This window comes from Martes martes (genome assembly GCF_963455335.1).
Source record: "Martes martes genome assembly, chromosome: 13".
NCBI lineage: Eukaryota > Metazoa > Chordata > Mammalia > Carnivora > Mustelidae > Martes > Martes martes.
This window is the reverse complement of record NC_137901.1, coordinates 65,228,292-65,256,108: the sequence shown is the minus strand read 5'-3', so window position 1 is coordinate 65,256,108 and position 27,817 is coordinate 65,228,292. Positions and strand designations below refer to the sequence as shown.

Here is a 27,817-nt window from a genome sequence, read left to right as displayed (position 1 = left end):
GTGCCACCCTCACGGGTCACCTTTGCTGCCTCTCCTGTGCCCTCTTCCAGCCCATGAAGCCTCTGAAGGCTGCAGCCACCACCTCTCAGCCTGTGCTGACGAGCCAGCAGATCGAGACCATCTTCTTCAAAGTGCCTGAGCTCTACGAGATCCACAAGGAGTTCTATGATGGGCTCTCCCCCCGCGTGCAGCAGTGGAGCCACCAGCAGCGAGTGGGTGATCTCTTCCAGAAGCTGGTGAGTGACGCGGAGCAGGTGCACAGCCTCCTCCCCAGAGTTCTCGGCTCTGCAGGGTCAAGCCTCTGCCTTGACCTGCTGGTGTGTGTTGCCAAGGGCTCTGGGACACAAAACCCTTATTTTAAGTAGACTCCACACCCAACGTGGGCCTTGAACTCATGACCCCAAGATCAAGAGTCTCGTGCTGTAACCGACTGAGCCAGCCAGGCGCCCCTGGAGATTTTTTTTTTTTTAAGTGGCCTATGGAGGCGAGACATGGTCAGTAAATATTAAAGTAGTGGAAAGAGTGGCCCTAGAGCCTGAAGGAGGGCCCTGGAGGGGTGGGATGGGGTCGGGAGACGAGCCATTGTGTGACCCTTAGCTCCTACCACCAGCTGTTTTCAGAACCCAGAGGCGATTTGATGCTGACTTTTAGCATGACACCCTCATGTCTTGTAGGAATCAAGACTGGTTCTTCCGGGCAGGTGGTTTGTGACTGCAGAGCCTGGACCCAGGCACAGCCTCTCAGTGAAAGGCGGTTTGGCTCCAAGTAGCGGGGTGTGAGGGGGCCCCCAGGTGCCCATCCCACCTGAGCTAAGGCAGCCAGATAAGGCAGCTCCTGTCCTTACCACTGTGGGGGTGAGAAGGTAGAGGAACTGGGTCACTTGCTGGGACTGTAACATCGGGTTATCTCCAAAAGGAGTGCTTTTCCTGCTGCCTTCAGGGGCCATAACCTGAAGGACACAGGTGACGCTGGCTGGATGACAGAAGAAATATTTCTGAAAGGGCTTACTGAGCCTGTATGGACGAGGAATCTTTTTGGCAGAGGTGGCTGTGGGTTCTGGTTCAGGTCCCAGAGGCAGAAGTACCCTCTCAGGACAGAAGGGGCCTACTGTGAAGGCAGGTCAGGGGCCTCTGTGGCCCTCCGCTGACTACAGGACCCAAGAAACCAAGGATATGGCTTTTAAAAACTCGGTGGGACCTATAAAACCTAGCAATCAGATGAAAGAGGTTGTCACAAGCCAGGCCGCATCTGGGACAAGAATTGGCTCAAAGTGCTTCTTCAACCAAGACGTGGGTCAGGTAAAACTTGTCCAGTGGAAAGAAACAGTTAAGGCACCTGTGGGAGGAAGGAGAAAACTCAGATGAGAGCTGTCCAATCGATGTCTGTCTTCCAACGTGTGTGGTTCCAACATGTGTGGAAAGGAGCCCCTGCCTCCTCTGTGGGTCTGATGCATGGAGCCAGTCAGTCTTTCCAGGAGGAGGCTGTGGAAGAGGGGCATCTGGGTAGGAGAGCCCAGCAGCTGTCCTGGGAGTGTCACTGAAGGCAGATGCCAGGCAGACCCCTGTGATGGAGGTTCTCCCTCTGAGGATCCCTAACCCGAGCTGAGTCCAGTCAGGCCCCCTGGGCACATGCTTTTGACCTGGAGCCTTCCCCCTCCCAAGGAAACCAGTCCTCCGGCAGTAGAGGTGGCCCAAGGTCACAGGCAGAGTACGCCCCCACTGGGCTGCCCAGACTCCCAGCGGGTCCAGACCCAGTCCTTGCCTTGGCTCACACCTGGGCTTGAGTGTTTTGCTCCAAGGTGTGGCCTTCCTGTTGGCAGTCCCCTCTTTCCACTTCCCTGGGCTGCAGACACCTCGGACTCCAGGCCAGAGCGAAGATGTAAGAAACACAGGAAACTTCACTTTTTTTATTCAGATTCCTACCACGTAAGACCCTTCTTCCTCTGGCCAGAAAATGGGAGGCCATGTTGATGCAGCCCTACCATCTCCGAAGTGCCCCCTCCCCCGTTTCTCTCTGTGTGCAGTGTCCACAGGTTTAAACCTAGTGGATTTGGCTCAACCTGGAGCCCTCCTGAGAACTCGAGAATCGTGTTGTTGAGAAGAAACTGCACCCAACACACTTTCCCAAATAACATTCTGACATTGCTCAGAAACTTGTCTTTCAAATTGTCATAGTCCGATGAACACCAGAATTTGGGAAGTTTCCTCTGGTTTCCCTGGTGTCCTTGAGCCACCTTTGTGGGTCAGACGCTGCAGCAGACTAGGGAGAGAGGTGGGGCGGCTATGGGACATCACACCCCGGGAACCAGGCCCACGAAGACTGTTCATATGTGCTGCCCAGCTGGGTGCAGGGGCACCCCTGTCCCTTTCTGACAGCATGGTGGGGTCAGCACCGTGTCACCCCAGTAGGCTCCCCCGCTGGGTAAATCTTGGGACCGAAGGAGCCTGTGATGCCCTGCCCCAGCCGCGGCACCTCCCCTCCACCCCGAGATTTGTGAGCCTGCCTCCCCTTCCTGCGGGAATGGATGGGTTCAGTGCCGCTGCTTGGGGTCTGTTCCTGGTTCAAATTTTGTCAGGCTACTCTATTGTTTTTCTAATCATTTCCAGCTTCCAGAGGGGTGCACAAATAGTTCAAGAACTCCCATGTGCCACAGCCACCACTGGTAACGTTTTGCCAAGTTTGTTTTATCTTTTCCTCTCTCGTTTTTTTTTTTAATTTTATTTATTTATCTGACAGAGAGAGATCACAAGTAGGCAGAGTGGCAGGCAGAGGCAGAAAGGCGGGGCGGGGGGAGCAGGCCCCCTGCTGAGCAGAGAGCCCGATGCAGGACTCGATCCCAGGACCCTGGGATCATGACCTGAGCTGAAGGCAGAGGTTTAACCCACTGAGCCACCCAGGCGCCCCCCTCTCATTTTTATATAGGTGCACACACACACACACACACATACATCCTGAATAGTTTGAAAATAGCTTGCAGATAGATCTGCCCTTTTGCCCCAAATACTTCATTGTGTATTTGATAAAAACAAAGACAAGCTTTTCCATAACCACAGAGTACAATGATCAAATTCAAGAACTTTCACAGTGGTGAGGCACTGTTACCTTGTCCGCAGTCCATATGCGGACTTCTCCCAAGTTAGCCATCATGTTCTTTTTTTCTTAATATTCATTTATTTATTTGAGAGAGAGAGCACGAGTGGGAGGGGTAGGGGAGAGGGAGAGAGAGAATCTCAAGCAGGCTCCACACTGAGTACAGAGCCCAACATGAGGCTCGATCTCTGGACACTGAGATTGTGACCTGAGCCAAAATCAAGAGTTGGACGCTTCACAGACTGCCCCACCCAGGTGCCCCCATCGCGTTCTTTGTAGCTGCCTGCATTCTCTGATTCAGGATCCAATCTGAGCTCACAAGATGGACTCAGTGTTCACATCTCTTTTGTTTTCTTCGGGCTATACCAGTTCCTTGGCCTTTGCTTGTCTTTCATTTTTTTGAAGGGTACTGGCCAGTTTGGCCTCGTCTGAGGTTTCCTCAGGAATAGATTCAGGTTCTGCGTTTCTGGCGAAAACTGAATAAACCATAGCAGTGATGCTATGTCAGTGCCTCTATCAGGAGGCACGTGATAACCATCGATCCCATTACTGGTCTGGCTCCGTTTTGAGTTGGCTAAAAGTGTGAGATTAGATTGCTTGGCACTTGGCAAAAGCCACATGGAAGATGCGAGCTCCTTTGGGAAAGAGAGAAGTAATGGAAGGGGTTCTCCTCTCTTAGACCTCATATTGGTTTGCTAGGGCTGCTCGTCTGGGCAGCTTGCACAACAGAAATCTATTTCCTCACAGTTCTGGAGGCTGGAAGTCCGAGATCAAGGCGCTGGCAGGGTTGGTCTCTCCTGAGGCCTGTTTGGCTCACAGATGGCAGCAGTCTCCCTGTGTCTTCACGAGGGTCCCTCGGTCTGTGTACTTATCTCTCATGAGAGCCCCAGTCATACCGGATTAGGACCCGCCCTGACAACTTCATTTTAACTTCATCGCCTCTTATGCCCTGTCTCTAAACACAGTCGCATTCTAAGGTGCCGGGAGTTAGGGTTTCAACGTAGGAATTTTGAGGTGATGCCTGTCGACAGTAATGTCCCCTCAGGGCTCCTGACCACATTATCTGAAGCAGATAAAAAAAGCACCATAGCTTGTAACCCCAGCTCTGTTCTCAGACATCTGCTGTATGACGTGTTTGTTGACTTATTTATTGTGTATCTCTCCTGCTGCTGGCCCCACTGTGTCTGAGTGATTTGTGGCTGTGGTGACAGTACAGTGCCTAAAGCAGGTCTTCATTGTGGGGGAGGCGTTCAGTGAGCCGCAGAGGAGGGAGAAAAGGAAGTGCTCTGAGTCTGACTATTGTCCTGATTGGCACTTGGAGATGGAGTGACCAGTCAGGGTGATCTGTGCAGGAGGGGCCAGGCCAGGCCTCCATGCAGCCCCCACAGGGAGCAGAGCCAGAGACCAGACCGTGCCAAGGGCTTACCCAGCACCTGGGACTGTCATCTGAAGAAACATAAAATTCAATATAAATGCAAATGCATATAGAAACAAAATTTAGGTTCAGCACAGAACAGACACCAAGATCAGCTAAAGCTTTAGGCTTCCAGCCCCTGGTCTGCAGTGGGAAATCCTGACTAGCAGGTCACCGGGGTCCTCCATTTCCCTCCCCAGGCCTGGCTGTGCTGGTACAAGATGAGGGCTAGCTTTCCCTCGGCTGCCTCTGAAGGTGATCTGGGGCCCAGAGGTGGTGGCAGCTTCCCCCCCACCCCCACACACCCATGGAAGTTGTCGCTCAGTTGGGTATCTGATCAGGAGGGTATGTGAAGAGACCCTCTATTAATACCTTTGGTTTGACAAAAGACAAAATGCCTCTCGCCTTGTGGAGAAGGGATGGGGTAGCTGGGTGATGGACAATGAGGAGGGTATGTGCTATGGAGAGTGCTGTGAATTCTATAAGACTGATGATTCACAGGCCTGTACCCCTGAGGCAAATAATACATTATATGTTAATTTTAAAAATAAATTAATTTAAAAAAATAAAAATTTAAAAATTAAAAAAAAATGCCTCTCGCCTTGCAGCTGGCAGCCAGCACGTCTCCCACATGCCAGGTGTGGCTTGTGGTACCTGGACCCCTTGCCAGGTTTGGGCTGGGCTCATGTCTAGACAGTGGGAGCCCCTTATGTGTCTGAAGGGATCAGACAAGAGTGGAGCACTGTGGCCACCCCAGGCCGCGGGCGGACCTCCCTGTCCACTACGGCCTCCCACGGCCAGAATGAGAAGGTGCCTCCCCACCCCACCTATGTAGACTCTCGTCCGCGCTCACGGACAGCCTTGCATTTTAGACGGTGCATTTTACACGGTGCTGGTGGCATGGTGTAAGTGAGTAGAGTGGGAGGAATCAGCAGCTGTGGAAGGGAGCCGTTACCTGCCCGGGGCTGTGAGTCACTTCTCAACGTGTCACTTGGAAGGGGGAACATGCTCAGTGCGTGGGGAGGGGAAGCAGGTGGGAGGTCACAGCAAGGAAGAGGTGAGGTGACTGCAGCTCTGTGCTGTCTGCTGCCCCTGGGCTTTCTCCAGAGCTGTGCACAGAAGCCCATTTCTCAGAAAGATGAGAAGCAGTGACACCTGCCCTGCACCTGTCCCACACTCTGTTCCTTCCTCCCTGCAGGCCAGCCAGCTGGGTGTGTACCGAGCCTTCGTAGACAACTATGGAGTTGCCATGGAAACGGCTGAGAAGTGCTGTCAGGCCAACGCTCAGTTTGCAGAAATCTCTGAGGTACTCGTGACACTGTTCAGACAGGTGCACCCCTTCACCTCCCCCGGGTGGGACGTGGGCCGGTCGTTGGTACATCATGACCTGCGAGAACAAGGCACACCAGACCAAGTTCTGGTTGTAAATCTCCACTCTGTTTCCAGAGGCTTCTGGGTTGGCTCTGTCAGCCCTGTGTGTGGGGGACACAGGAGGAGCAGCCCCACAAGAGCCCTGCGTCCCCCAGGGCCAGGGCCCAATTCTGGGGCTCTGCCGAGTGCCCCAGACACACACTCTCTTGTGCCATCTGTGTGCAGTAATGAGTGTCCATAGTTCTGTCTCATTAGCGGAGGTCTGAATGTGAGGGTCCTGGGCTGACAAGGCACCTGGTTGCTAGAGAGCAGCCTGGGAGCTGTGCTGTGCTCTGTTCCTCTGGGAAACATCGCTTGCTGGGGAGGCTGAGCAACTAATAAGGGGTGTGGGACTGAAGAAAGCTCCAGGTTGGAGCTCCACGAGCACCAAAACCTAGAGCCCTGGAGTGTTAGCATGAGGGGCCTCTAGAGAGCACTTCGGATACAGAGAGGACAAGCAGGCCACCCCTGGACCAGAACCTGCAGCACTGGCCTCTCCAGGCTCTGGAGGGGGTTTTGCACATCCTGTGTTTGCCCTGTGCAGTTGGGTGACATTTTCCTCTTTCTGGGCCTGTCATTATTTGTGATGGCTCCAGCTCCTCAGATCTCTGACTTGCCTTCCCTCCACCAAGCAAGGATTCTGGGCGGAAAGAGTCCATGAGAGAAATTAGCATAAAAAAGATAATTAGAAACTAGAAATAGGTACTGAGTGGGGTCTCCCTTGCTGAGAGACAGTCATACCCTGACTGTCATACCTGGCTTTGTTCTGGGGGCTTTGTGCCATTTTGTAATTTGTCATGAGAGGGGGGTATTGTGGGTGCTGATTATCTCTCATGGTGGCAGTGGGTGCCATGCTGCTCCTCCAGAGCCCGTGGGGGCAGGCACTCCCTGCCTGGTGCTGCTGGTAACAGGCTACATGCACCCAGGGTTCTATCGAGGCTGGATCCAGACATCCCTCCCTCTCTGCTCTGCTTTGCCTAGAGCATTGAGGCCATACCTTTCTTGAGCTCATTCACTTAGCAAGCCCACCACCCCTAACAGCTGGGGTGTTGGTGCAGAATCCAGAGTGACCTTGGCAAATTAGAGACCTAATCCTTTAAGAGCAGGCTATAATTAAAGGGGGCCAAGTTCAAGTCCACCCAGACAGGTTCCTATAGAGGAAGGAGGAAGCAATGGTGAGACACCACCCAGGGGTCACATGGTCCCGTGGGAATCTGAGCTGAGGCAGGGGTATTGGGAGGGAGACAGCTTTCCACTGGCCCCCCGTGAAGCTTGTACCTTGGAGGTGGCATCCACTTGGGTTCTCCACCATGTTTTTGAAGGAGACCCAGAGACACAGAGAAAAACTAAACCAAAGGAAACAAGCAGCAGGCCATGAGAGGTTGCACTCCAGGGGTCGGAGCTCAGATGTGGGGACTGGATGGCCACCTCTAGGATGGGAAGCAGTGGAGCGGTGGCCCTTCATCTGCTCCTGGTCCTGAAAACGAGCCAGAGCAGCATCCACTTAGACTAGAGTTGCCCAAGCTGGGATTCCATGGAATGCCAGCTCCCACACAAGAGATACTAAGAGTTCTGGCAAAAGGGCCTCTGGGTCAAGTTAAGTTTGAGAACTGTGGGATTAAGCCAGATGTGTAAGTCTCCTTGAAGCAGGACTCCTGGACCTACCTCTACACGGTGTACTTGGTGATGCCCAGAGGCACGTGGTGTGAGTGCTCCTCCAGGCTCACGGGAGCATGGACCCTGAGTTTTGCGGGGGCTTGTGTTCTGCTCTCACATCCCCTCACACACACACCCCCGCCCCTTGGGAACTGCTGAGGCAGACATAGAGACGAATAATCATGGTGAGGACCGTTCAACTCTAAAAGAGAGGCACTAAAGTGCATTGTGGAGTTTGGCCCCAGTGAGCTGTAAATACCATCGTTTTTAGTCACGAGACACTGACTATAGCACGAGAGGTTGGGAAAGCCATCTCTGAGCCCCTTCCTGTCCCCGTGCTGGTTTTCGTTGTTGTTCAGCAGCCTGGTAGTGGGATTAACCATAGCTTCTTCCTGGAGGTGATTTCAGGTACATAGGGATCATATATCCTCGTTGCTCTGGGTATGTTGGACCCAATCGATGATGCCTTTGATGCAGTTGTGGGAGAACATGACCTACCCACCAAAAAGCTCTGCTCTCCTCCGGGGAATCATAGCCCCTGTTTGTTAGAAACTACAGGCCTGCCTTGCTTTATTGCACTTTGCAGATACTGCATTTTTTACAAACTGAAATTTTGCAGCAACCATGTGTTGAGCAAGTCTCTCAGTGCCATTTTTCCAACAGCATTTGCTTGCTGTGTCACATTTTGGTAATTCTTGCAACATTTCAAACTTTTCCATTGTTATTCTATTTTTGGTGATGATCAGTGGTGATGATGACTTCCTGAAAGCTCAGATGATAGTTAGCATTCTCTAGCAATAAAGTATTTTTTAATTAAGGTAGGTACATTGTTTTCAGACCTAGTGCTCTTGAACACTTAATAGACTGTAGTATACTGTAAGCATAATTTTTCTGGGCCCTAGAAAACAAAAAAAAATTCACTGGTCTTGCTCTATTGCAATACTCCCTTCTTTGTGGTCCAGAAGCAAACCTACGAGATCTCCAAGGTATGCCTCTACATTTGGGAAGTCAGGAGAGGGTGGGAGAGGGGGAATCCAGCGTGGGTCTCAGCGGTGAGGGGGCCTGCCCTGGCCATTTCCAGAGGTGAGTGCTTTTCCAGCACTCCAGCCTGTTGCACACTGTTTAACTTCTCTGAGAAAGCGATTCTGTGCATTAAGGAAGGACACTGTGGTTTGCCTTGCTTTTATAGGCTTCTGTATGTCCGAGGCTCTTGACCAGGGGTGATTTTGTCCTCAGCAGACGACTGAGTAATGCCTGGGGATTTTTGATTGTCACAACAGGAGGGGGCATGCTGCTGCTATAGGTGGGGGTCTGGGGTGCTGCCCCGTGTCCTGTGATGTCCAGGACAGACCCCCACAGTAAGCAAATCCAAATCTCTGGCCCTGAATGTCAGCAATCCCAGGTGAACCGTGGTGCCCAGGGCATGTCTTGTGTTCCGCCCACCCTGTATTTCATGCTTTGGTTCAGGACACACACACATCCCCAAGACTTGCCTCCCCTAAGGTTTTGTGCAGTGAAAGAAGGGTGAGTTTTCTGCAAAAGGTGGCTGGCCACTGGACTTGCTGCCACTTCAGTGCTGCCTCAGTTGTCCCATGTAAAAATGTGCTTTTCGCTTTGCAGAACCTGAGAGCCAGAAGCAACAAGGATGCCAAGGACCAGACGACCAAGAACTCTTTGGAAAGTGAGTTCTCTGGGCTGAGGCCTCTTCTGCTGCCCATGGGGGCGGCTGCCATGAGCCGATGGGGCATTTGCTAGAAAAGCAAACAGGGCACCCCATTGGGTCACCCTCCGGCGACTTTGCTGTTCCAGACTTCTAATAGTGAGAGCAGAGACAGGGGAAAAGCAGCACTGGGTGTGCTGGGTGGTGAAGGACATGGTCAGGACCAGCCTGCCCCCAACATTAGCAACCAGGAAGGACGGTAGGAGTTTGCAGACACCCATAAACCAGGCACTGCCAGGCATTTAAAATGTCATCATGTTGTCCCCAACGGCCCTGTAAGTAAGATTTTATGTTCCCATTTTTCAGGTGACAGGACAGATTTAGAGTGAAAGGAACTGAGCTGGAACCACAGGTCCTACATGGCTAAGCAGGGGGAAAGCCAGAGCTGTCAGGCTCCCCCAGGCCTGTGTGTCCGGCCTCTTCACTCTGGGCGGAAAGCAGCCTCAGCACTGATAGGTCACTTCTTGATTGCAGTTGTTAGGATAGCGTGAAGAATTGCACTTCCAGAAAACAGCAAACCTGGCTCTGCCGAGCAGAGCTTTACCGTGCTCTGAGTCTCAGCTTCTCATCTGTAAAATGGGGCTAACGATGCATGTCTTAACGGTAGTGGTGGGAGTCACGTGAGGAAACGCACCTGACATATGTCAGGACACACGTGCACATCTGTGCCCGTCATGGGCTGGGCTCACCGTCCTGATGGAGAAGTGGGGGCTGCCAAGGCTGGCCAGGGGTCCTGTGCTGTTGGAGGCCAGGTATCTGAAAACACTTACAAAGCCAAGAACTGTGTCGGCACCCGAGTAAGTTTCCGCTGTCCTCAAAGTCGGGGCTCCAAACTGCACAGGGATGGGCATTGCGAGTGACATGCTGGTCTGCTCCCAGGAGACCCTCCGGGCCAGAGAGCAGGTCTCCTGCCATGATTGGGACCCTCATCAGCCCATGTGCACCAGGTGCTCGTGGGCTCCCCAGCTCCAGGGGGAGGGACGTCAGCTTGGGTTCTGACCAGTAGCTCTGCACTCAGCATTTAATGTCACAGACCGAAAGCTCAGAGCCATGGGCTCAGTCTTCTAGGTGCTCTGAGTTGGCGCTTGTCGCTGGGTATGGATTGGTTCCCAGGGCTGCTCTCTCTGCCCAAGCCCTTCCCACGAGGACAGGCAGGCGGGTGGTCTGGGGCTGCTTTCTCCATGCGCGGCCATCTCTCACCCTGCCCATCTCTCTGCAGCCCTGCTCTACAAGCCTGTGGACCGGGTGACCCGCAGCACGCTGGTCCTGCATGTGAGTCCCCCACCTGGGACCGTCTCAACCCTGGGGTTCTTGGCTTCTGATGTTCGTCAGTGTTGCCCACCCCTTACCCCTGTTCCTGCCACACAACTTTATTGACGATGTTAGAAATGAGAGGCTCACAGAGGGGTTAGGGGGGACAAAGCAGGTTCGCAGGGGGGCCTGGGTGCTCTTGAAGAGGAAGTGCCAGGTGGGAGCATCCTGCCCCAAGTAAGAAGGGCCTCCAAGGTAGATGGGGTCGGGGCACTGAGAGTAGGTGCTTTGCAGGGTCCCAAGGATGACCCCTGCCTGCCTCCCAGCCTGGGGAGAGGGAGTATGGGGAGGGCCCACCTCACTGGGGCTGCTCCTGAAGGCAGCAGGGAAAATGAAACTGGCCCCTAGTCCTACTGCCCAGGTGACCCTCTTCACTTATATTTAGAGCAAGTTGTACATGCATTTTTTTTTAAAGATTTTATTTATTTATTTGGCAGACAGAGATCACAATAGGCAGGGACGGGGCGGGGGGGGGGGCAGGCGGCGGGAAGCAGGCTCCCTGCCGAGCAGAGAGCCCGATGTGGGGCTCCATCCCAGGACCCTGGGATCATGACCTGAGCCAAAGGCAGAGGCTTAACCCACTGAGCCACCCAGGCGCCCCACATTTTTTTTTTTTTTTTTTTTAATTTACAACCAAGTCACCTAAGTGCATGAGGTTTCCATTTCCTTTCCTGCTTCCTCCCCACCACCACCACAGGAATTCTTTCATGCACATACCGACATATGTGAGCATCTTTTTTGATTACACAGAAGGCATCGTGCTATATGTATCATTCCACACTTTGCTTTTTTTTCCCCTTAATATGATGTGGTGGAGATTGTCCCACTTCAGCCCAAACAGCTCTGCCCCATAGAATTTAAGCTGTGTAGTACTCTGTTGAGTGCACTTTTTTTTTTTTTATTTGACAGGCAGAGATCACAAGCAGGCAGAGAGCAGTGGCGGGGAAGCAGACTCCCCGCTGAGCAGAGAGCCTGATTCGGGGCTTGATCTCAGGACCCTGAAATCATGACCTGAGCCAAAGACAGAGGCTTAACCCACTGAGCCACACAGGCACCCCAGAGTGCACATTTCTTAAATCTTTTTTTTTTTTTTTAAGATTTATTTAAGAATTTTCTTAAGAGACAGTGAGAGAGGGAACACAAGCAGGACGAGGGAGAGGGAGAAGCAGGCTTCCTGCCAAGCAGGGAGCCTGATGTGGATCTTTATTCCAGGACCCCGGGATCATGACCTGAGCCAAAGGCAGACGCTTAATGACTGAGCCTCCCAGGGCCCCTTAAGTGCACATTTCATAATTCCTCACTATCTTCTGAATAAAGAGGGAGATGAGAGGCATGGTGTAGAAGGCTCTGGCTGGTGGCCTGTCGAACAGAGCCTCAGAGAACTTTATCTGTCCCCTTTCCAAGCGTCCTGACAGGAAGAAGCCAGAACCACTCAAGAGGTGGCGTGGGGGTTCTGGGACCATGAGCACCAGAGCTTTCCTCCAGGCTTATTTCATCTCAGCAGAGGAGATCTGAAAGCTAAGGGGAGTTCGTTTTTCTGAACCAAGGAAATGTTGACCTTCCGCACGAATTACTTGCATTCCTAGTGGAGAAGGAGTCTGCATTTCCATCTGTATTCTAAAGAGGTTTAGTCTCTTCTCTAAAGCAGGAGAAGCAGGGAAGGCCAGGTGCTTTCTCCTGAGCTGGCACAGACCAGAGGTCCTGGACAAGGCCAATTCTGCCCCCTAGGGGACATGCAGCAATGTCGGAGACTTTGTTTCTCATCCCAACTGCCAAGGAGGAGGAGTGCCAGCATCTAGTGGGTAGAGGCCGGGGTTGGGGAGGGCTGATGTTCTACAGTGTACAGGACAGCCCCCACTACAAGGAATGGTCTAGCCCAGAATGTCATGGGCCGAGGTGGACAAACCCTGCCCTCGACCCCAAGAGCAGGAGCCCCTGTTGGCAGCTTGCATACAACATACACCGTCTAGGTTTAGGACCTGCTTATGGGATGGTGCTCGGCAGGCACTGCCCGCCTAGCCCCGGCCTGTCGGAGAGCTGTCCTGGGTTTGCCTGGCCTGTGTCTGCCTGGCCTGTGTCTGCAGTTTGCACACCGTGGTGGGTGCCAGGGCTGGGCTCCCTCTGACCTGAGTCTCCTCGCCTGACACAGGACTTGCTGAAGCACACGCCCTCCAGCCACCCCGACCACCCTCTGCTGCAGGATGCCCTCCGTATCTCACAGAACTTCCTGTCCAGCATCAACGAGGAGATCACGCCCCGCCGGCAGTCCATGACCGTGAAGAAGGGAGAGGTGAGCCAGCCCGGGGACAGTCCGGATGCACCAGCCTCCCCACTGGCCAGGAGGACGTTGGAGCCCTCTTCTGGTCCTTAGCAGACTGTGCCTCCTGTTCAGCCTAACACAGGAAATGTGGTACCTTTTAGGGTGTTGACCCTAAAACCCAGTCCCCAGAGCAGGGTGTCCGGGTGGAGCTGCCGGGCTGATCGCCTCACCTGACCACCTCTTTTCCCAGTGTGGTGGGTCGTGTCCAGGGCACGCCTTCTTTTCCCTACACCCTTGTCAGCTCGGGGTCCCCAGCTGAGGAGACCGGTGAGAAGGAGGATGTCATTTTGTCTGGAGAGATCTAGTTCCTCCTGAGTGTTCTCTCAGTGAAAAACAGTTCGAGGTTTCCCCTCTTATCTGAAGGTGGAACATTCCTGTGAAATCTTTTGTAAGCTGAAATGGTGTAAAATGAAGAGGCTGTCACCATTTGTAAAGTGAAAATCTTCTTCAGGTCTATTTTGGTTACTGAAAACTCATGTTTTCAGGACTCACGTAGGTCTTTGGTAAGGGCAAACTTTTGAATAGTGTGGGAAACCCACCCGTATGACCAGATTTAAGGATTTAAAAAGGAGGAGGAGCGGGAGGTACAAGCAGTTTGTGGGCTTGCTTGTCTTCAGCTAGGAGGATTCTCTCCTTCCTCCCTCTCTCACCGAGAGCCACCCCTGGCCTTTATTTCCCTGCACATCATCGATAAGAGGGTAGCCAATGGAGGGGCTAGGAATGCATGACCCCGCCCGCCCCATGGCCTTTGCTGCCTCTGACCCTGCTAGGAGGGGCCCAGTGAGGCGTGGGCAGGTGCCATCCCTGGCACGCAGCACTTAGTGAGAGAGCAGAGCTGCGTAAATCAGGGAGGCCGGCATCTAGCACAAGTGTGAGCTGTGTCAAGGCAAGGAAGGCTGACCTGTGGCCGCTGGGCTCTTGTGCGGGGATGGGAGCTGTACAGCCCAGGCAGGACATGGCCAGCAGTGAGCCTGACGGTAGCTGCCCCTGAAAGCCGCTTCTTCCTCTTTCTTCTGGTTCACGTGCCAGGTGCTCGGCACTGACAGCTCACCCTTCTGCAATCAGGGTTTCTCTTCTTCCTCCACCTGGGCTAGCAGGCAGGCCCCTCAGATCTGTCCTCCCTACTCCTCTTTGGGAAGTAGGTACCTGAGTGCAAGGCAGAAAGCTCGCATGGGCCCGGAGTCTCATCAGGCTTAACCAGGAGTGAGGGGCTTGGTCAGATTTCTCGTGGTAGGCTAGGGTCAAGGAGGAGGGAGGTGTACCCTCCAGCCCACCCTTCGGGCAGGTCCAGACCCTGGAGCCAGGCTGACACAGAGATCCGATGCCAACATTGGCATGAACTCACCCACCACGTGGCTTGGACTGTGCTTGCTTCTCTTCTCCGGATCTGTTCCCCCCTTTTACAACAGGGTGGGTACTTGGACCCGGGCACCCAAAGCTCACAACTCACGGCAACAGTGTTGCCGGCAGGCAAACAGAAGCAGTCTCTGAGCTCGTGGAAGGCAGGAGTGGGTCCCCAGCACCTCCCAGGGCCTCCACACCCAGTTGTCCAATATCTAGAACCTGGGGGTGGTGGGGTTCAGATCTCCTTTCCTAGAGCAACAGCAGCACCCTGCCCCTGGGTCAGCCCTGCTCCCAGCTCAGGGACTCTGGAGGGGTGCAAAGCTTTGGCCTCCCTAACCGGATGTGGGATTTGCTTCTGTCCAGACTCCTTTTGGGTTTGTGCCCAGCTCACCCTTCCCTCCTAGGACACCTCTTTCTCCTCTGCCAACTATTCTGAGAGCGATGTCCTCCTGGGAAGCAAACATGTGAGTCCTTTTCCTCTCAGCTTTTCATACAGGGTCGAGTCTGCCCTCAGCACCCGCATCCTGCTGTTCACGATCGCTGGAGAGAAATACCTTCTTGTTCCTTGCCTCAGTGAAGGTGGCTGACCTAGAGAATTGAGGAAAATCAAGTGTTACCTGGGAGGTGTCAGCCCAGCCCTTGTCCCGCACCTGTTACCATAGGCTTCCTTCCGTGCTGACCCATCGTCAGGGTCCCAGAGTGACCCTGGGAAGGTGACCCAGGAAGTCTGTCGGGGCGAGCCAGTTCATGAAGAGAAGGGCTTTTATCTCCACCCACCTCTCCCCCACCGGATCTGGCCCTGTTGGCCTCAGTGATACTTGCTTAGTGAGAGAGATCACTCGGGTACCTCAACTAAACAAGAAGAGAGAAGCTAATCCCTTCTGAGAGGTTGTGAGTCTGACTCGCATGCACCTTCTCTCCGTCCCAAGCATGGTAAGGGGGGTGGTGGCCAGCCCAGTATGACAGATAGGTGCCCACGCTCATGCTCCCCACCCCCACCATCCCAGGCACAGACATCACTAATCGATCAGCCTGAGGACATACCTCAGGCTGCCCAACCCAGTTTCCAATCCCCAGTGTGGTAGAAAGGGTGCTAGAAGGGTGGTCCCCCAACCTGATTCAGCCCTGCCCACCACTTACCAGTGGTTTTGATTTGGGAAGCCCTTATTTCTTTGCCAAGTGTCTATAATCTGAGGACAGTGTCTCAGGATCTGCAGCCCTCCAGGGGGCCGTTGTGAGACAGAAAGTGTCTCATGACCTCTGAGGGGGTATCTAAGAGCCGGGGTGATGATTTGCCCACATGGGCACCATTCATGTTGGAGGTGGTAGGAAAGCACCCTCTAGATCACCAGCCAGGAGAGAATCTGCAGGTCCTGGGAGGGGTGGGGAGCTACAGGCTGCTTCCTTTTAGAATTTGCAGCTGGGGAGAATCTGATATTTGGAAGTATCTATTTCTTTTTCCCACCTGTGTTCTTGTCTCTAAATTTGGTATATAACATTGATTATCAGGCTTCCAAAGGGAGAGAGAAAGTGGGCTTCTGAGTTCCCCTAATGACTCTGTGAGGTTAGAGGTATTTTCCAGGTGAGAACACTACGGCTCAGAAAGGTTGAATGACTTGCCCACAGTCACACAGCCACTAAGTAGCCAAGCCAGGACGTGAGGCCAGGTGTGCCATAGCGCCTGTGCACCGCAAGTGTGTTATGACTTATAGCCCCTCCCGCACTCCCCCACACCCTTGCGAACCCATAGGACTGTCCACCCATTCTGGGTCCCTGTATAAAGAGCTACCTGGACGTAGGTGGTCGTAAGGAGATGTGCCCCTTTGGTTTGCCAGAGCTTTAGGCTCTGAGTGGAGCCCCATCCCCTGCTTCTCCTGCTGGGAGCATGATGGGGGGCAGGGGGTCTCTGTTTCTAGCTCTCCTGACAGTTTTCTAGGGAGAGGAAAGGTACCTCCATTGGCCTGGATGTATGGAGATACCTCCACAGTCACTGCTGGCCCTCCCGAGAGGTGGCCTCTCTTCCTGCTCAGCCTGGGTCAATCAGGGCACTGGAAGGCCCCGAGTGAGCCCTGAGCTGGGCCAACAGCCTCAGCCCCCCTTTGTGGCTCCTGTAATCTCATCACCCTTTATAGCCAGTCCCCACAGCTCCAGGGCTGTGCTCTTTGAGGAAGAGGGACTTTGGGCAGCATTACAGGTGCCTCCTTGACCCTGAACTGTGGCTGGCAGATGGTCTCGCCAGCCTGTCTCCTGGCCCTCACACCCCAGGGGCCGTGAGGGACAGGCACTTCCCAGAAAGACACCCTCCTCAGCCAGCCAGGAGCCAGTCAGGACCAAGAGGTCCCACTGGCACATTTTCTTCCCAGGACTGGGACCTGCAGGCTGGTGGCTGGGTGCTCCTTCATTTAGCTGAATGAACTTCAAGCTGCCAGCTGATTTCCCCGTGCGGCTGCCTGCCTGTCTGTTCTTAGCACCGCACCGTGTGCTGCCCAGCTCAGCTGGGAGACAAATGGAATGATCCTGTGTGGTGTCTTGTTCCCAAGAGCCAGCCTTGTCTTGGAGCCATTTTCTACCCAGGTTCCCAGGTGCCCCAAGCAGTAGAAGCAGGTGGGCAGGCTAAACAGGAGCCCCCAGGGAGGTATCGCCGGTATAGGCTGAGGCTGAGGGGTAGTGAGCCTCAGGCAGAGGAGAGGGGAGGCCTCTGACTTAAGAATTAAAGAATTGGAAATGCCAAACCCTGTGGCAGTTTACAGGGGTGCTGCAGGAGGGGGTGGGCATGAAGACAGCCAAAGGGTTGGGGTTCCCAGCGCCACCAGACCCCATGTTTGGTGACCTCAGCAGTGCCATCTCTGAGCTTCAGCTTGGTCAGCTGTGGGATGGGCCTGAGCCTAGACCCCGTGTTGTCCAGTTTCAGAGGATGTCCACAACGTGGGGCCCCCATCAGGGCAGGGCTGGTGCTCCGTGTCTAGGCCTTTTCTCAACCTTTCATAAAGTTCATAAAGTTCTCCACTTGTCTGGGCCCAGGATCTGATTCTTCCAGGAACGTGGGCATGTTACTTAACTCTGAGCCTTTCCTTCTCTAAGAGTGGTGGAGCTGGAACCTGCTGCCGGGGACAGTTTGGCCAAGTGCGAGATGTTTCAGGAAGCACTCTGCACAGGGCGCAGTACCCGGTGGGTACTCAGTGAACATTCCTACGTGCATCGGCAGCATGTTGCCCCGGGCTCACCCTGCCCTCTATCCAGCAGGCTCCTGTCCCTTCCAGGCAATATTGTGCTCTGACTTCATCCCCCTGATCGGTTGTCTTACGATGATGCATCTCTCCAGGGCATGGGAAACCAGAGGCTCTCTCGGGGACCAGGGAGTGGAGGTGTGCTCTGCAGGGAGGCCAAGTAAGCAGGTGCCAAGAGCCCTAAAACAGTTATAAGGGCAAGAGAGTCAGGTGGGGCCCTCAGCACACACTGGGCTGCAGGGATACTTGTTACTCCATCTGATGAACCTCCAGATCCCTGCAGCCGGGGCTGCTCTGATGGGCAGTGTCAGCTGGGCCTCTTGCATGCAGCCATCGGCTCCCAGTTTCAGTCCTCACTCTGGGGGCATGGGAATGAGGGGGCCTAGGCTGCCGGCTTCTTCCAGGGCCAGACGTGCTGAATCTGGCCCACGCTTAGAGCCAAGCCAGGCACCCTCAGCCAGCAACTGATGCCACTTGCTTTGGCCACCTTCCTTGTTCTCCTCTCTGCCCCCACCTGGGCCCTCCTTGGCAACCCTTCTTGGTCTCACCTGGCCAGGCCCCACTGGCTTATCAGTAAACTCCCGACTCCTGTCCCTAACAGAGTTTCCCCGAGCCCCCTCCATGTAATCATGGTCTCTGGCTTCTTTGTATGTGTGCTGCAGTCTACTCCATTGCTTGAACAAAGTGCCATCTGCTGGGGGTTCAGACAACAGGCTTTTATTTCACACAGTTCTGGGGGCTGGGGGTCTCGAGGTCAGTATGCCAGCATGTTCAGGGTCTGGTACGAGCCTATTTCCTGGCCCACAGACGGCCACCTTCTCACTGTGTGCCCCTATGGCTTTTCCTCACAGTGTGCATGTGGAGAGAGCTGTTTTCCTCTTCTTAGAAGGGCACCAGTCCTTCTCAGGCTCACCTAAACCTAATTGCCTGCAAAGGCCCTGCCTCCAGACACTGTCACATTGTGGGGTTAGGGCTTCAACATATGGATTTTGGGGTGGACACAAATATCAGTCTGTAACAGTGCACTTCTTCCAGATACCTTCTTCCTGGGTGGGCTCTGTCTGGGGGTCGGAGGCAGTATTGCCTAGATGACAGCTGGGGGAGGCCGGCCAGCCTAGGGGAAGACCCCTGGAGAAGGAGACGCCCGTCTTCTGAAGATGGTGGACACATAATGTAACCTCACTGGCCTCAGTTTCCCTGTCTGTAGCAATGAGGGTGATGGTACACCCCCCCCCCCCCAGTCATCACGAAGTGTGAGAAGCCCAATGACAGGGCACCTCTCAATGCAGGGCCTGGACCTACAAAGGACTTGGCTTATGGGAGCCCCATGCGGGCACATTTAATCCTCTGAAAAACGCCACCAGGCAGGTGTTTGCATCCCCTCTTATCTTTTAAGGCAGCCAAGGCTCAGAGAGATGAACTGGCTGAGCCAGCATCATCCCTGCAGAGAAGAGAGGAGGGTGGGCTGCAGACACCTCACTCCCTGGCAGCGTGAGCTTATTACTCTTTCAGGGAAGCAAGTGGTGTCCTCTCTAAATAGGCGTTCCCCACCTGGAATGTGGGGGTAGGGGGACTCCCCAAGTGGAGTGCCTTCCCCACCACCATCACTGTTCCACCCCATAGTGCACACAAAGACATGCACACGAGGGGGGACACACTGCGATATACACAGGGACAAGAACACACCCATACCTACAGAGGGACATGGGGGGACAGACCCATGGACACACAGGGACATGGAAACATCTAGAACAATATACAGAAACAAAGGAACATGACACACACATGGGGACACAGACACAGAAATATATATACAAGGGACACACATATGGAGCAACACAGAGATCAGGACCTGTACACTGATGGGGATACACACATACAAAGATAAGCCTGCCTACATGGGGACACACACAGAGAGACACAGAGGCACATGGATTCTTTTTCGTACAAACGCACTCCTGTGGCGCCCCCCAAGGGGCTGGCTTTCCTGAGTCACTGTCCCATAGACCTTGAGAATGGTGCTGCCCTACCCTGGGGTCCAGCGGGTTCCAGGTCTTCTCCTGCAGCTCTACCCAGGGCTTTTTGCTCTGCATAAGATGCTGAGGCAAAGGGACAGTCCTTTCTAGCCACCCGACTTCACATCATCTTTAGACCACAGCCCACAGTGCCATGGGGCTGTGACCCGGTGCAGCCAAGCTGTGTGACCCTGCTGTGTCCCCTCAAGGGGACACAGGTGGGCCGCACCAGAAGTTGGTGCTGCGGACAGGGCTAGTGAGCATTTCCAAGTGGGACGTCTCCTGGGCAGACAGGGTCCTCCTGGCTCTACACTGGTCCCGTGCGGGCCGGCAGGGCTTTTCTGCAGAAGCCCAGGATCTGAGAAGAGGCCCGGGTGATGGCCACAGGGTCCGGCAGCCCCTCAGATGCCTCAGCCGAAGGGCAGAGAAGCCTCTCAGAAACTTGCTGGTGGGCCTGCACCTGCTTCATCCCTCCTTCATTTCTGTCCTCTCTGATCGTCTACCCTTGGCCTCTCTCCTTCCTGAAATGGTGTCTGTGCAGATAAAGGTTTGTTGCGGTTTCTTCATGGACCTGTTTCAACGGCAAGATCCCTCTTCAGCCTGGGGCTTTGGGCTGGACTCTGAGCAGGGCTGATCCCAGGCCTAGGCCGGCTGACCTCCAGAGCCAACAGGAGGCATATACCCAGGCGTCAGGGCCCTAGGCTGTGCATTCATCGTGGGACCACCAGCCCTAAGAGTCAGTGCCTCAGGACTACCCCTGGGCCTGGGGAAATATGGACAGAGTCAGTGTGATGCCCGACCTTCCCTCTCCCTCACACTCCCCTCGCCTGCTGCCCTGCCCCCTCCCCCCAACTGTGGTCTCTCTTCTGGGGCCCAGGCTCCCTTTGTGGATTTGCCAGAGTATAGCTGGGGGCCTGTTTTCCTGGGGCTGGGAGACCCCTCCTGCCCAATTCCTGGATATTTTCTGTTTGGGCATGCCAGAAGACCGCAGGGTGGCCTGGGGTTCAGAAGCAAGACCCAGTGCTTCCTCTGGAGGGAGGGCAACTGTGACAAGACAGGGGAAATTCACAATGAAAGAGCCTTATTCTGAAGATAGCCACTGCTGTCCAGCACCCGCACACTGCAAGGGTCTGGCAGGTGACATGCACGACTCACACCCTCTGCTCTCCCTCGGAGACAGAGCGTGGCACGGAGCAGGGCTCAGACTGGGATGCTTTGGGGGCAGTGGGCTGACTAGGAAGTGTTGGGGCTCCCTTGGCTTTGGGGCTTCTCTTAGAAAGATGAGGGTTTGCATAAGCAAGAGTTTACGGGGAGGGTTGTGGCGACTGTCGCAGTATCCAAACAGTCTGCCTGTCACAGCCTCCCAAGGCTGCAGGCTGAGCCCCAGGGGTATGTGTGCTCCTCACAGTCAGCCATGTGTCCTCTCCACACAGCGGGGCTGGCGTGTGGGCTGCCCCAAGCACCAGGGAATACTCAGTGGTCTTGTGGAGGATGAATGCGACACTTCACCTGAAGGTGTGAGCAGCAGGACCTTGCAGGGAGAGAGGGTGGGCCGGCTGAGGGGTGGAGGAGGGTGGGCGCTGCTGGGACTCTGGGCATTTCTGACCTGCTGGTGATGAGTCTACTTCTGAGCTGGACATCAGGGGCCCTCTGCTGGTGGTGGCCAGAAGCTCAGCCGCTTTGTATGGAGAAAGGATCCATGTCCCGTCCCTGCCCCCTGGGCTGGAAGACCCTCTCCCCTGTCCCTGCTGCAGAGGCATCTGTCTGTTCATTCCTCTGGGACTTCAGGGTCCCAGGAGCCTTCACAGACCTGCTCCCTGATGAGGACCCAGCAGTCAGGTTTGTCCTAGGCTTTGCCCGAGGGTCTCCAGCTCTGTGGACGTTTCTCCAGGTGCACACACTTTCTTGCTTCCCGTAGCCGCCAATGCCGGGTGGGCTGTCTGCCCATGCCAGGCGGGCAGGGGGTGAGTGACGAGTCATGGCCTTGGAACGCAAGCAGTCTTCCAGCACTTGCACTTAATGCTCTTCCATTTAAATCATTCGCTCCCTGGAGCCAGGGGCCAGCTGGCCATTGTGACCTGAGCTGAATGTGACAGTGACGTGTGGCTTTTGCACCTGGGAGTGCTGGGGCCCAGCCCAGGCTATACTTGCTTCTGGGCAGCTCTACTGGCTCCAGCTCTTGCAGAGAGTCTGGGAGAGTTCGGGAGGCACAGGCTCCCCAAGAAGAGTCTGAGGTTGCAAGTGGCAGGGAGCCAGGCATGGGCCTGCCAAGCACACCAGGGGCGGGGTTGGGGATGGAGATATCTCCAGCTGGGGAGATGCTATGGATATGGATCATTCCAATATATGTACCTGATCCTCCAGGCCCTTCCCTGGCCATCGCAGTGAGGAGTGGGGAGTCACCCTCTCTGGAGGGCCTTCCCAGAAGCCAGGATGGCTGGGTTCCCGCTAAGCATCTGGTCTCTCTCCCATGGGCTTTTGAATTCCAAGGACATAGTCTGCTGACCGTCTCTGCTTGCTTGATCACCTGAGTCCCCTGCCTGGGACAGGTGGTAAACCTCTCCGAGGCTCCTGTTTCTTGTCTGTGAGATGGGCACAAGGACCTGCTCGCAGGGTGTTGGGATCACACCCGATGATGAGGCCATGTGCTCGCACAGCGTACCTGGAATGTACATGGGGAATGGAGAGGCTCGCCACGTCAGCTTCTCATCCTGTCTTTGTGTCCTTGGCACAGCACCGTGTTGACCCTCATGAGGTGCCGGGCACTCTTTCTCGGAAGAATTACCGACTTACCTTGGTGTGCCATTCAGCTACCCCCGGAGCTGTATGAGCCAGTGGGAGTGTTCTTGTCTTTCCAATGAAGCACCCGGGTGCAGAGGCACGTGGCTTGCTGGCGGGCTGGTGCCTCCTGTCCCCCTGCTCAGTCTAGGTCCAGTGCATCCTGGGCAGGTCACCTCAGACTCAGGCTGCAGGTATCCAGGCATCTTATGTGGGCTTCTGCCCGTCAGTGGGCATTGACCCTAAGAAGCCCAGGGCATAGGGTCCCAGCTCTGGGCCCTCTGCTGGGCCTCCTGCTGCCCTTAGAACTAAACCAGGCCTTCTTGGAGCACACTGGGCCTGCCTCCTCTCTGCTCACCAGGCTGCCCCATCTATGCTTGTCTCACCGTGGGCCTGTGCTATGATGGTCCTTCTGTAAGAAGGCCCCTCGCATGGCCAGCCTCTTACGTGTTCTGGGTCTCCAGTTGCTGCCGTACAGAGGCAGGGACCACCCTGCTCACAGGGTTTTCCTGCCATTGTTTTCTCTGCACACCACTGACATAGCTGTAATGTCCCCCTCCCCAGCCTTCAAGCCAGTGGCTGGTACCCTGTCCGCTCACCCTCCTCCACAGGCCAAGCACCCGAGAAGCTTTGCTGAACAAAGAGAAAGGCGTATGTGTGTGTTCGCTGAGATGGGGGAGCACTGGAGACTGGGTCTGAGAGTGGGAGACTAAGTCAGTGAAGGCCCACCCCGCCCCCAGCCCGCTGCCCTGACTCAAGCCCCCACTGCACCCCACAGCACCGGCAGCTGCTGAAGGACAGCTTCATGGTGGAGCTGGTGGAGGGGGCCCGTAAGCTGCGCCACGTGTTCCTGTTCACTGACCTGCTCCTCTGTACCAAGCTCAAGAAGCAGAGCGGGGGGTAAGTGACCACACGGTGCCCATCCTGCCAGTTGGGGAGGGTCTTGGGGCTGGGCGTGGGGCTAGTCTCATGGGTGAAGGAAACCTAGCTTTCTTTTTTTTTTTTTTTTTTTTCCCTTGGGCAGTGAGCCTGAAGAGTTTGGTAACTATGTGTCCAGGCCACTTTCTTTAGGTCACGTTGTTTCCAACTGGCCATGATGCCAGGCTCAAGGTGAAAGGTCACCACTAACAACTTGGGGACAGTCTAGGTCAGGATCAGTGACCGGTCTGTTACCTTCTACAGTGGAAAGGGAACCTACCTGATGAGGTGCTCTTGGGGGTCTGTCATGTCATGGCCCAGAAAAAGTGGCAGGTCAGAGAGCTGCAGGGTCTGGTTCAGGCTGACAGGTGAGGGAGCAGGGTGGGGAGTGGGGGGCATCACTAGACCATCCCGGTACTTTGTCTCCCAGACCTGGTGAGAGCTTCTAAATTATTCTCAGCCTAGGCTATAAACCACCCCCCAACACACCCTTCCTCCCGGGAATCAGACCACCCAGGTTGCACCAGCTGTAAAGGAAATAAGAGATTATATTGAGAAAGACCAGAACGGGGCTCTTTCCCCTGTTCTGCCATTACCGTACTGAGTACACTTAAATCAGTCACCTGAGAAGACTGCCTCAGTTTCCCCTTCTGTCACGGCAAGGGATTACCCCCAGGAGATCTGTAGCCCCTCAAACTCTACAGCTCTGGGGGTGTCTGCAGTCCTGTCCTATTGGTGGATGCCCCCCACTGATGTGCTCCCACATCAGGGAGCCTGTGAGCTGCCACCATCTCAACCCAGGATGAGGTGAATCAGGCCTAAGTCACACAAGCAGAGTGCCCATTGCTAGGGGTCACCAGGAGTGGGTCCCCAGTGTTGGCCAGAGGCCTTATGCCAGCCTGTCACATGGACCACAAGCTAGGTTTCACAGTTTTGTAAACTATGCGAGCCCCAATCTTAGGCTTTTCCGGTTCTTGAGAGCAGTGACATTAGCAAAGGAGAAGCAGTCCATGTGTTAATGTGCTGTTTCCTCCCCCAGCAAAACCCAGCAGTACGACTGCAAATGGTACATCCCGCTCACGGATCTCAGCTTCCAGACGGTGGACGAGTCAGAGGCGGCTCCCAGCATCCCGCTGGTGCTGGACGAGGAGCTGGATGCAATGAAGATCAAGATATCCCAGATCAAGAATGATATCCAGAGAGAGAAGGTGAGACCAGTTGGGAAGGAACAAGGCTAGGCCCTGCCGCTGGAGCAGCAGCCAGCCCTCACACACGGGTATCTGGTGTCTGATCCACTTCTGGCCTTGGAGACCTGCTGGGATCCCTGCAAGCCCGCCTTCAGGCTTGGAGCCATCCAGTGTGTGGGGTGGGGGAGGTGCCCGGCTGCACTGATGGAGAGAGGATCCCAGGAAGGGGGATCAGCCCCTGTAGGTGTTCTGGACTGACCCAGGCAGGCCCCTGTTGTTTCTGGAGAGATTATAAGACTTGAGGAGCAGTGAGGGTTCACATGTAAGGTTAGCCCCGGCCAGAGCAGGCACCGTGTGGTGGCTACAGACGAGGTCAGTCCCCAGAAGGTTGGGCTTTGGTTCAGGGTTGCCTGGCTGAGGTGGACTCAGCAGGACAGGGGTCCTCCTCCCCCTGGCCTACGGCTCCATAAACCCTGTAGGCCGAGGAAGGCTCTGGGAGCAGTGGGGACGGGATGGGCGGGACCGGGTAGCACTGGGCCCCAGGGATGGAAATGTGACTGTGTTGCCTCTCCCCACAGAGGGCAAACAAGGGCAGCAAGGCCATCGAGAGGCTGAAGAAGAAGCTGTCGGAGCAGGAGTCGCTGCTCCTGCTCATGTCCCCCAGCATGGCCTTCAGGGTACACAACCGCAACGGCAAGGTGAGCGCCTGCCAGGATCTCACTCAGCCAGCTGGGGCCTCCCTCTGCTAGCCCTGGCAGACGCTCCTGGCCTCCGGGTCCCATGTAGCCGGAACCTCGCTGTGCTGTGGCTGAGACCCACCGCCCAGCCGGGTGGCAGCTGTGTTCCCTGGCGCCTGTGTAACAGGTACAACAGCAGCCCTTTACCTCTGGAGGGCGCTCCCACACCACTAGAGGCTGGTTCAGTACGGCACACCCAGGCCCATGTATCTCTTGGGCTGGTGCTTTGGTGCTTTGGACGGAAGTCCCCAGATTGACCTCAGCCCTTTTGGCTGGGAGGTGACAGGGTCTCCAGGAAGTCTGACTAGGGCAGGGGGTTCGCAGGTTTGTGCAGACCTGGACCTCAGTACAGGGATTCCGTCTAGGGACCTCGTGGGCTTGAGGGGAGACCTTCTGTCCTGAGTCTGGCTCCTGGTGCCATCTGGAGTCCGGGCCTCTCCCTCGCCGGGCATTGCACATGGCCGTCAGCGGGCAGCCTAGGGAGGCAGCTGGTGGGCTCTGTGAGAGCCTCGTCTCTGGGTCACAGCTCAGGGCCTGTGTGTTGGATGCAGGTGGTCAGGGTGGCACCAGCCCTCACTTCTGCAGATCCCACCTGGTTACCTTCTCTGTGGCCCTAAGTCACAGCATGCCATGCCCTGGCCCAGGCAGTCCAGGCAGGGGGCGGGTTCCAGAGGCAGAGCTGCGTGGGGCGAGGGAGCTGTAGCCTAAAGCCCAGCTGGCAGGAAGGGTGGAGAGTGCCAGAAATACAAGCCAAGCTGTGAGCACACTCAGCCACCAGGCTCCAGCCAGCCTCTGGCACCCAGGTACGTGTGCCTTGGAGGGGTGCACTGCTGGAGCACGTGTGGACAGTGATGGGGAGTGAAGGTAGGCAGGGTGCATTCTCCTTCTCGCTCCCCAGAGTTACACGTTCCTGATCTCTTCTGACTATGAGCGTGCTGAGTGGAGGGAGAACATCCGAGAGCAGCAGAAAAAGTGTAAGTGGCATCTGCAAGGAGAGACTTGGAACCTTGGGGCTGGATATTCATCTCCTCCTATGGTTTCAAGCCTTTTCTTCCTGAGGGGCTGGGCAGTGGCTCTCTTACCCAAGTGATGCTACGTGAGCTCTGATTCAGAAAATAAATTGGACAGGAGCTCCTGCTAGGGCCCTGCTCTCTATGCCCACTTTCCTAGGCCTCTCCCACATCCCCTGTATATCACCCCCACCTGCTTTCTGACCTTCCCTGTGAACTCTCCCTCTCCCCCAGTGCCTTTCCTAAATTCCCCACCTCCCTCCTGAACCTCCCTACTCTGATGCCTACCTGTCCCCTGTGCGCCCCCCCTTGCCCCTGCCTGCCCTGCCCCCAGGTCTCCCTCACCCCCCAGCAGGTGCTGATGCCAAAGGGGCCCTTGGCTGGACCCGCCCAGGCAGCCACACTGTGCTGGTCCCAGTCCTTCTCCAAAGGGCCAGCACTTGATCACTCTTAGGATAGGGTGCTCACTCTTCTCTGGGATGGTCCCTTTCCTGGGTGCTTCCCTCTCTTAGCAGTTTCCACCTTCTCCTGAGCTCAGAGCTGCCCCTGGGCCTGTCTGGCAGGCTTCAGGAGTGGGAAGGCAGACCCTGCCACAAGTCCCGGGGCTGCCCCACTTGGGTCCTTCCTCTGCACCCCAGCTGTGTGGTTCGTGATTCCCCAGCCGTCCTTGCTAAGAGGTTCCCAGGTGTGCTGCGTGTGGCTGTTTTAAGAGTGCCTGCAGAAAGAGCTGGGCTGAGCACGGTGTCCCAGGTGCGCTGGGAGCTCCATACGCCTCTGCCCTGTCCTGAGCTCCCATTCCTGCAGGCTTATCGTCCTTGCCTGTGCTGAGCCATAACCACCCGCCCCCACACACACAGTGCCTGCTGCCCTGCCTGGGCACGTGTCCCAGGTGTGCTGTTATAACCAGGGGACCCCAACCATTTGCAGCATGGCAGCGTCTGTTCCCTGCTCAGCACTGCAACAGAAATCAGCCCCCTTTCCTCACCTGGTAGAGATCCAGGGACCCTTGTTGGCAGAGCTCAGGGCAGGGCTCTGCTGGGTGTCTGTGTGGAAAGATGCTCCCAGCCGCCCTCTCACAGTTGCCTTGTGGCTGTGCTTAGGTGGCAGGCCCGCTCTTGTGTTTGCAAGCCTTATGCTAATTCCTCAGCCAATGCCACGTCTTGCTTGGCCATTTACCAGCTCCTCTCTTAGGAGCAGGTCGCCCCCTCCCGGCCACCACAGCTCATCACCATGGTGAAGGTCTTGCGTGGGGACATCAGAGAATACTCTCTGGGTGTCCCCGGGGTCTGGGGAACCATGCAGGCTGACTGGTTGATGCACCTGGTTTCTACCCTCTCAGGTTTCAAAAGCTTCTCGCTGACGTCCGTGGAGCTGCAGATGCTGACGAATTCGTGTGTCAAACTGCAGACGGTCCACAGCATCCCACTGACCATCAACAAAGAAGGTGGGCTGTCCTCCCAAGGGCTGCTGTCCCTTTCTGCTGTCAGCACTGTCTTTGGGACCATAGGTTTCTCAAAGGAACGCATGTGCTGCTAGGGGCTTGTCAGCCCCTCCCAGGAGTGGATGGGACAGGTCAGAGGTGGTCTGTCCCTAGCTGCTGGGTGGTTGAGGAGACCCATGACTTTGTTCCTGGCCATACAACACATCTCAGATCCTCTGTGCTCTGGGTCTGGCCCTGCT

The 27,817-nt window shown here is 55.3% G+C and overlaps 1 protein-coding gene across 1 annotated transcript in view; it reads left to right on the top strand.

Annotated features, from left to right (window-relative positions):
* Positions 1 to 27,817, top strand: part of BCR (BCR activator of RhoGEF and GTPase) — a 122,175-nt gene that overhangs the window by 68,909 nt on the left and 25,449 nt on the right. Inside the window, exons 4-13 of the mRNA XM_080822043.1 lie at positions 51 to 236; positions 5,703 to 5,810; positions 9,191 to 9,251; positions 10,510 to 10,562; positions 12,751 to 12,891; positions 23,064 to 23,185; positions 24,243 to 24,411; positions 24,969 to 25,088; positions 26,026 to 26,101; positions 27,477 to 27,581. Coding sequence (XP_080678169.1) covers positions 51 to 236; positions 5,703 to 5,810; positions 9,191 to 9,251; positions 10,510 to 10,562; positions 12,751 to 12,891; positions 23,064 to 23,185; positions 24,243 to 24,411; positions 24,969 to 25,088; positions 26,026 to 26,101; positions 27,477 to 27,581 — 1,141 coding nt within the window. The remainder of the gene's footprint in view (positions 1 to 50; positions 237 to 5,702; positions 5,811 to 9,190; positions 9,252 to 10,509; positions 10,563 to 12,750; positions 12,892 to 23,063; positions 23,186 to 24,242; positions 24,412 to 24,968; positions 25,089 to 26,025; positions 26,102 to 27,476; positions 27,582 to 27,817) is intronic.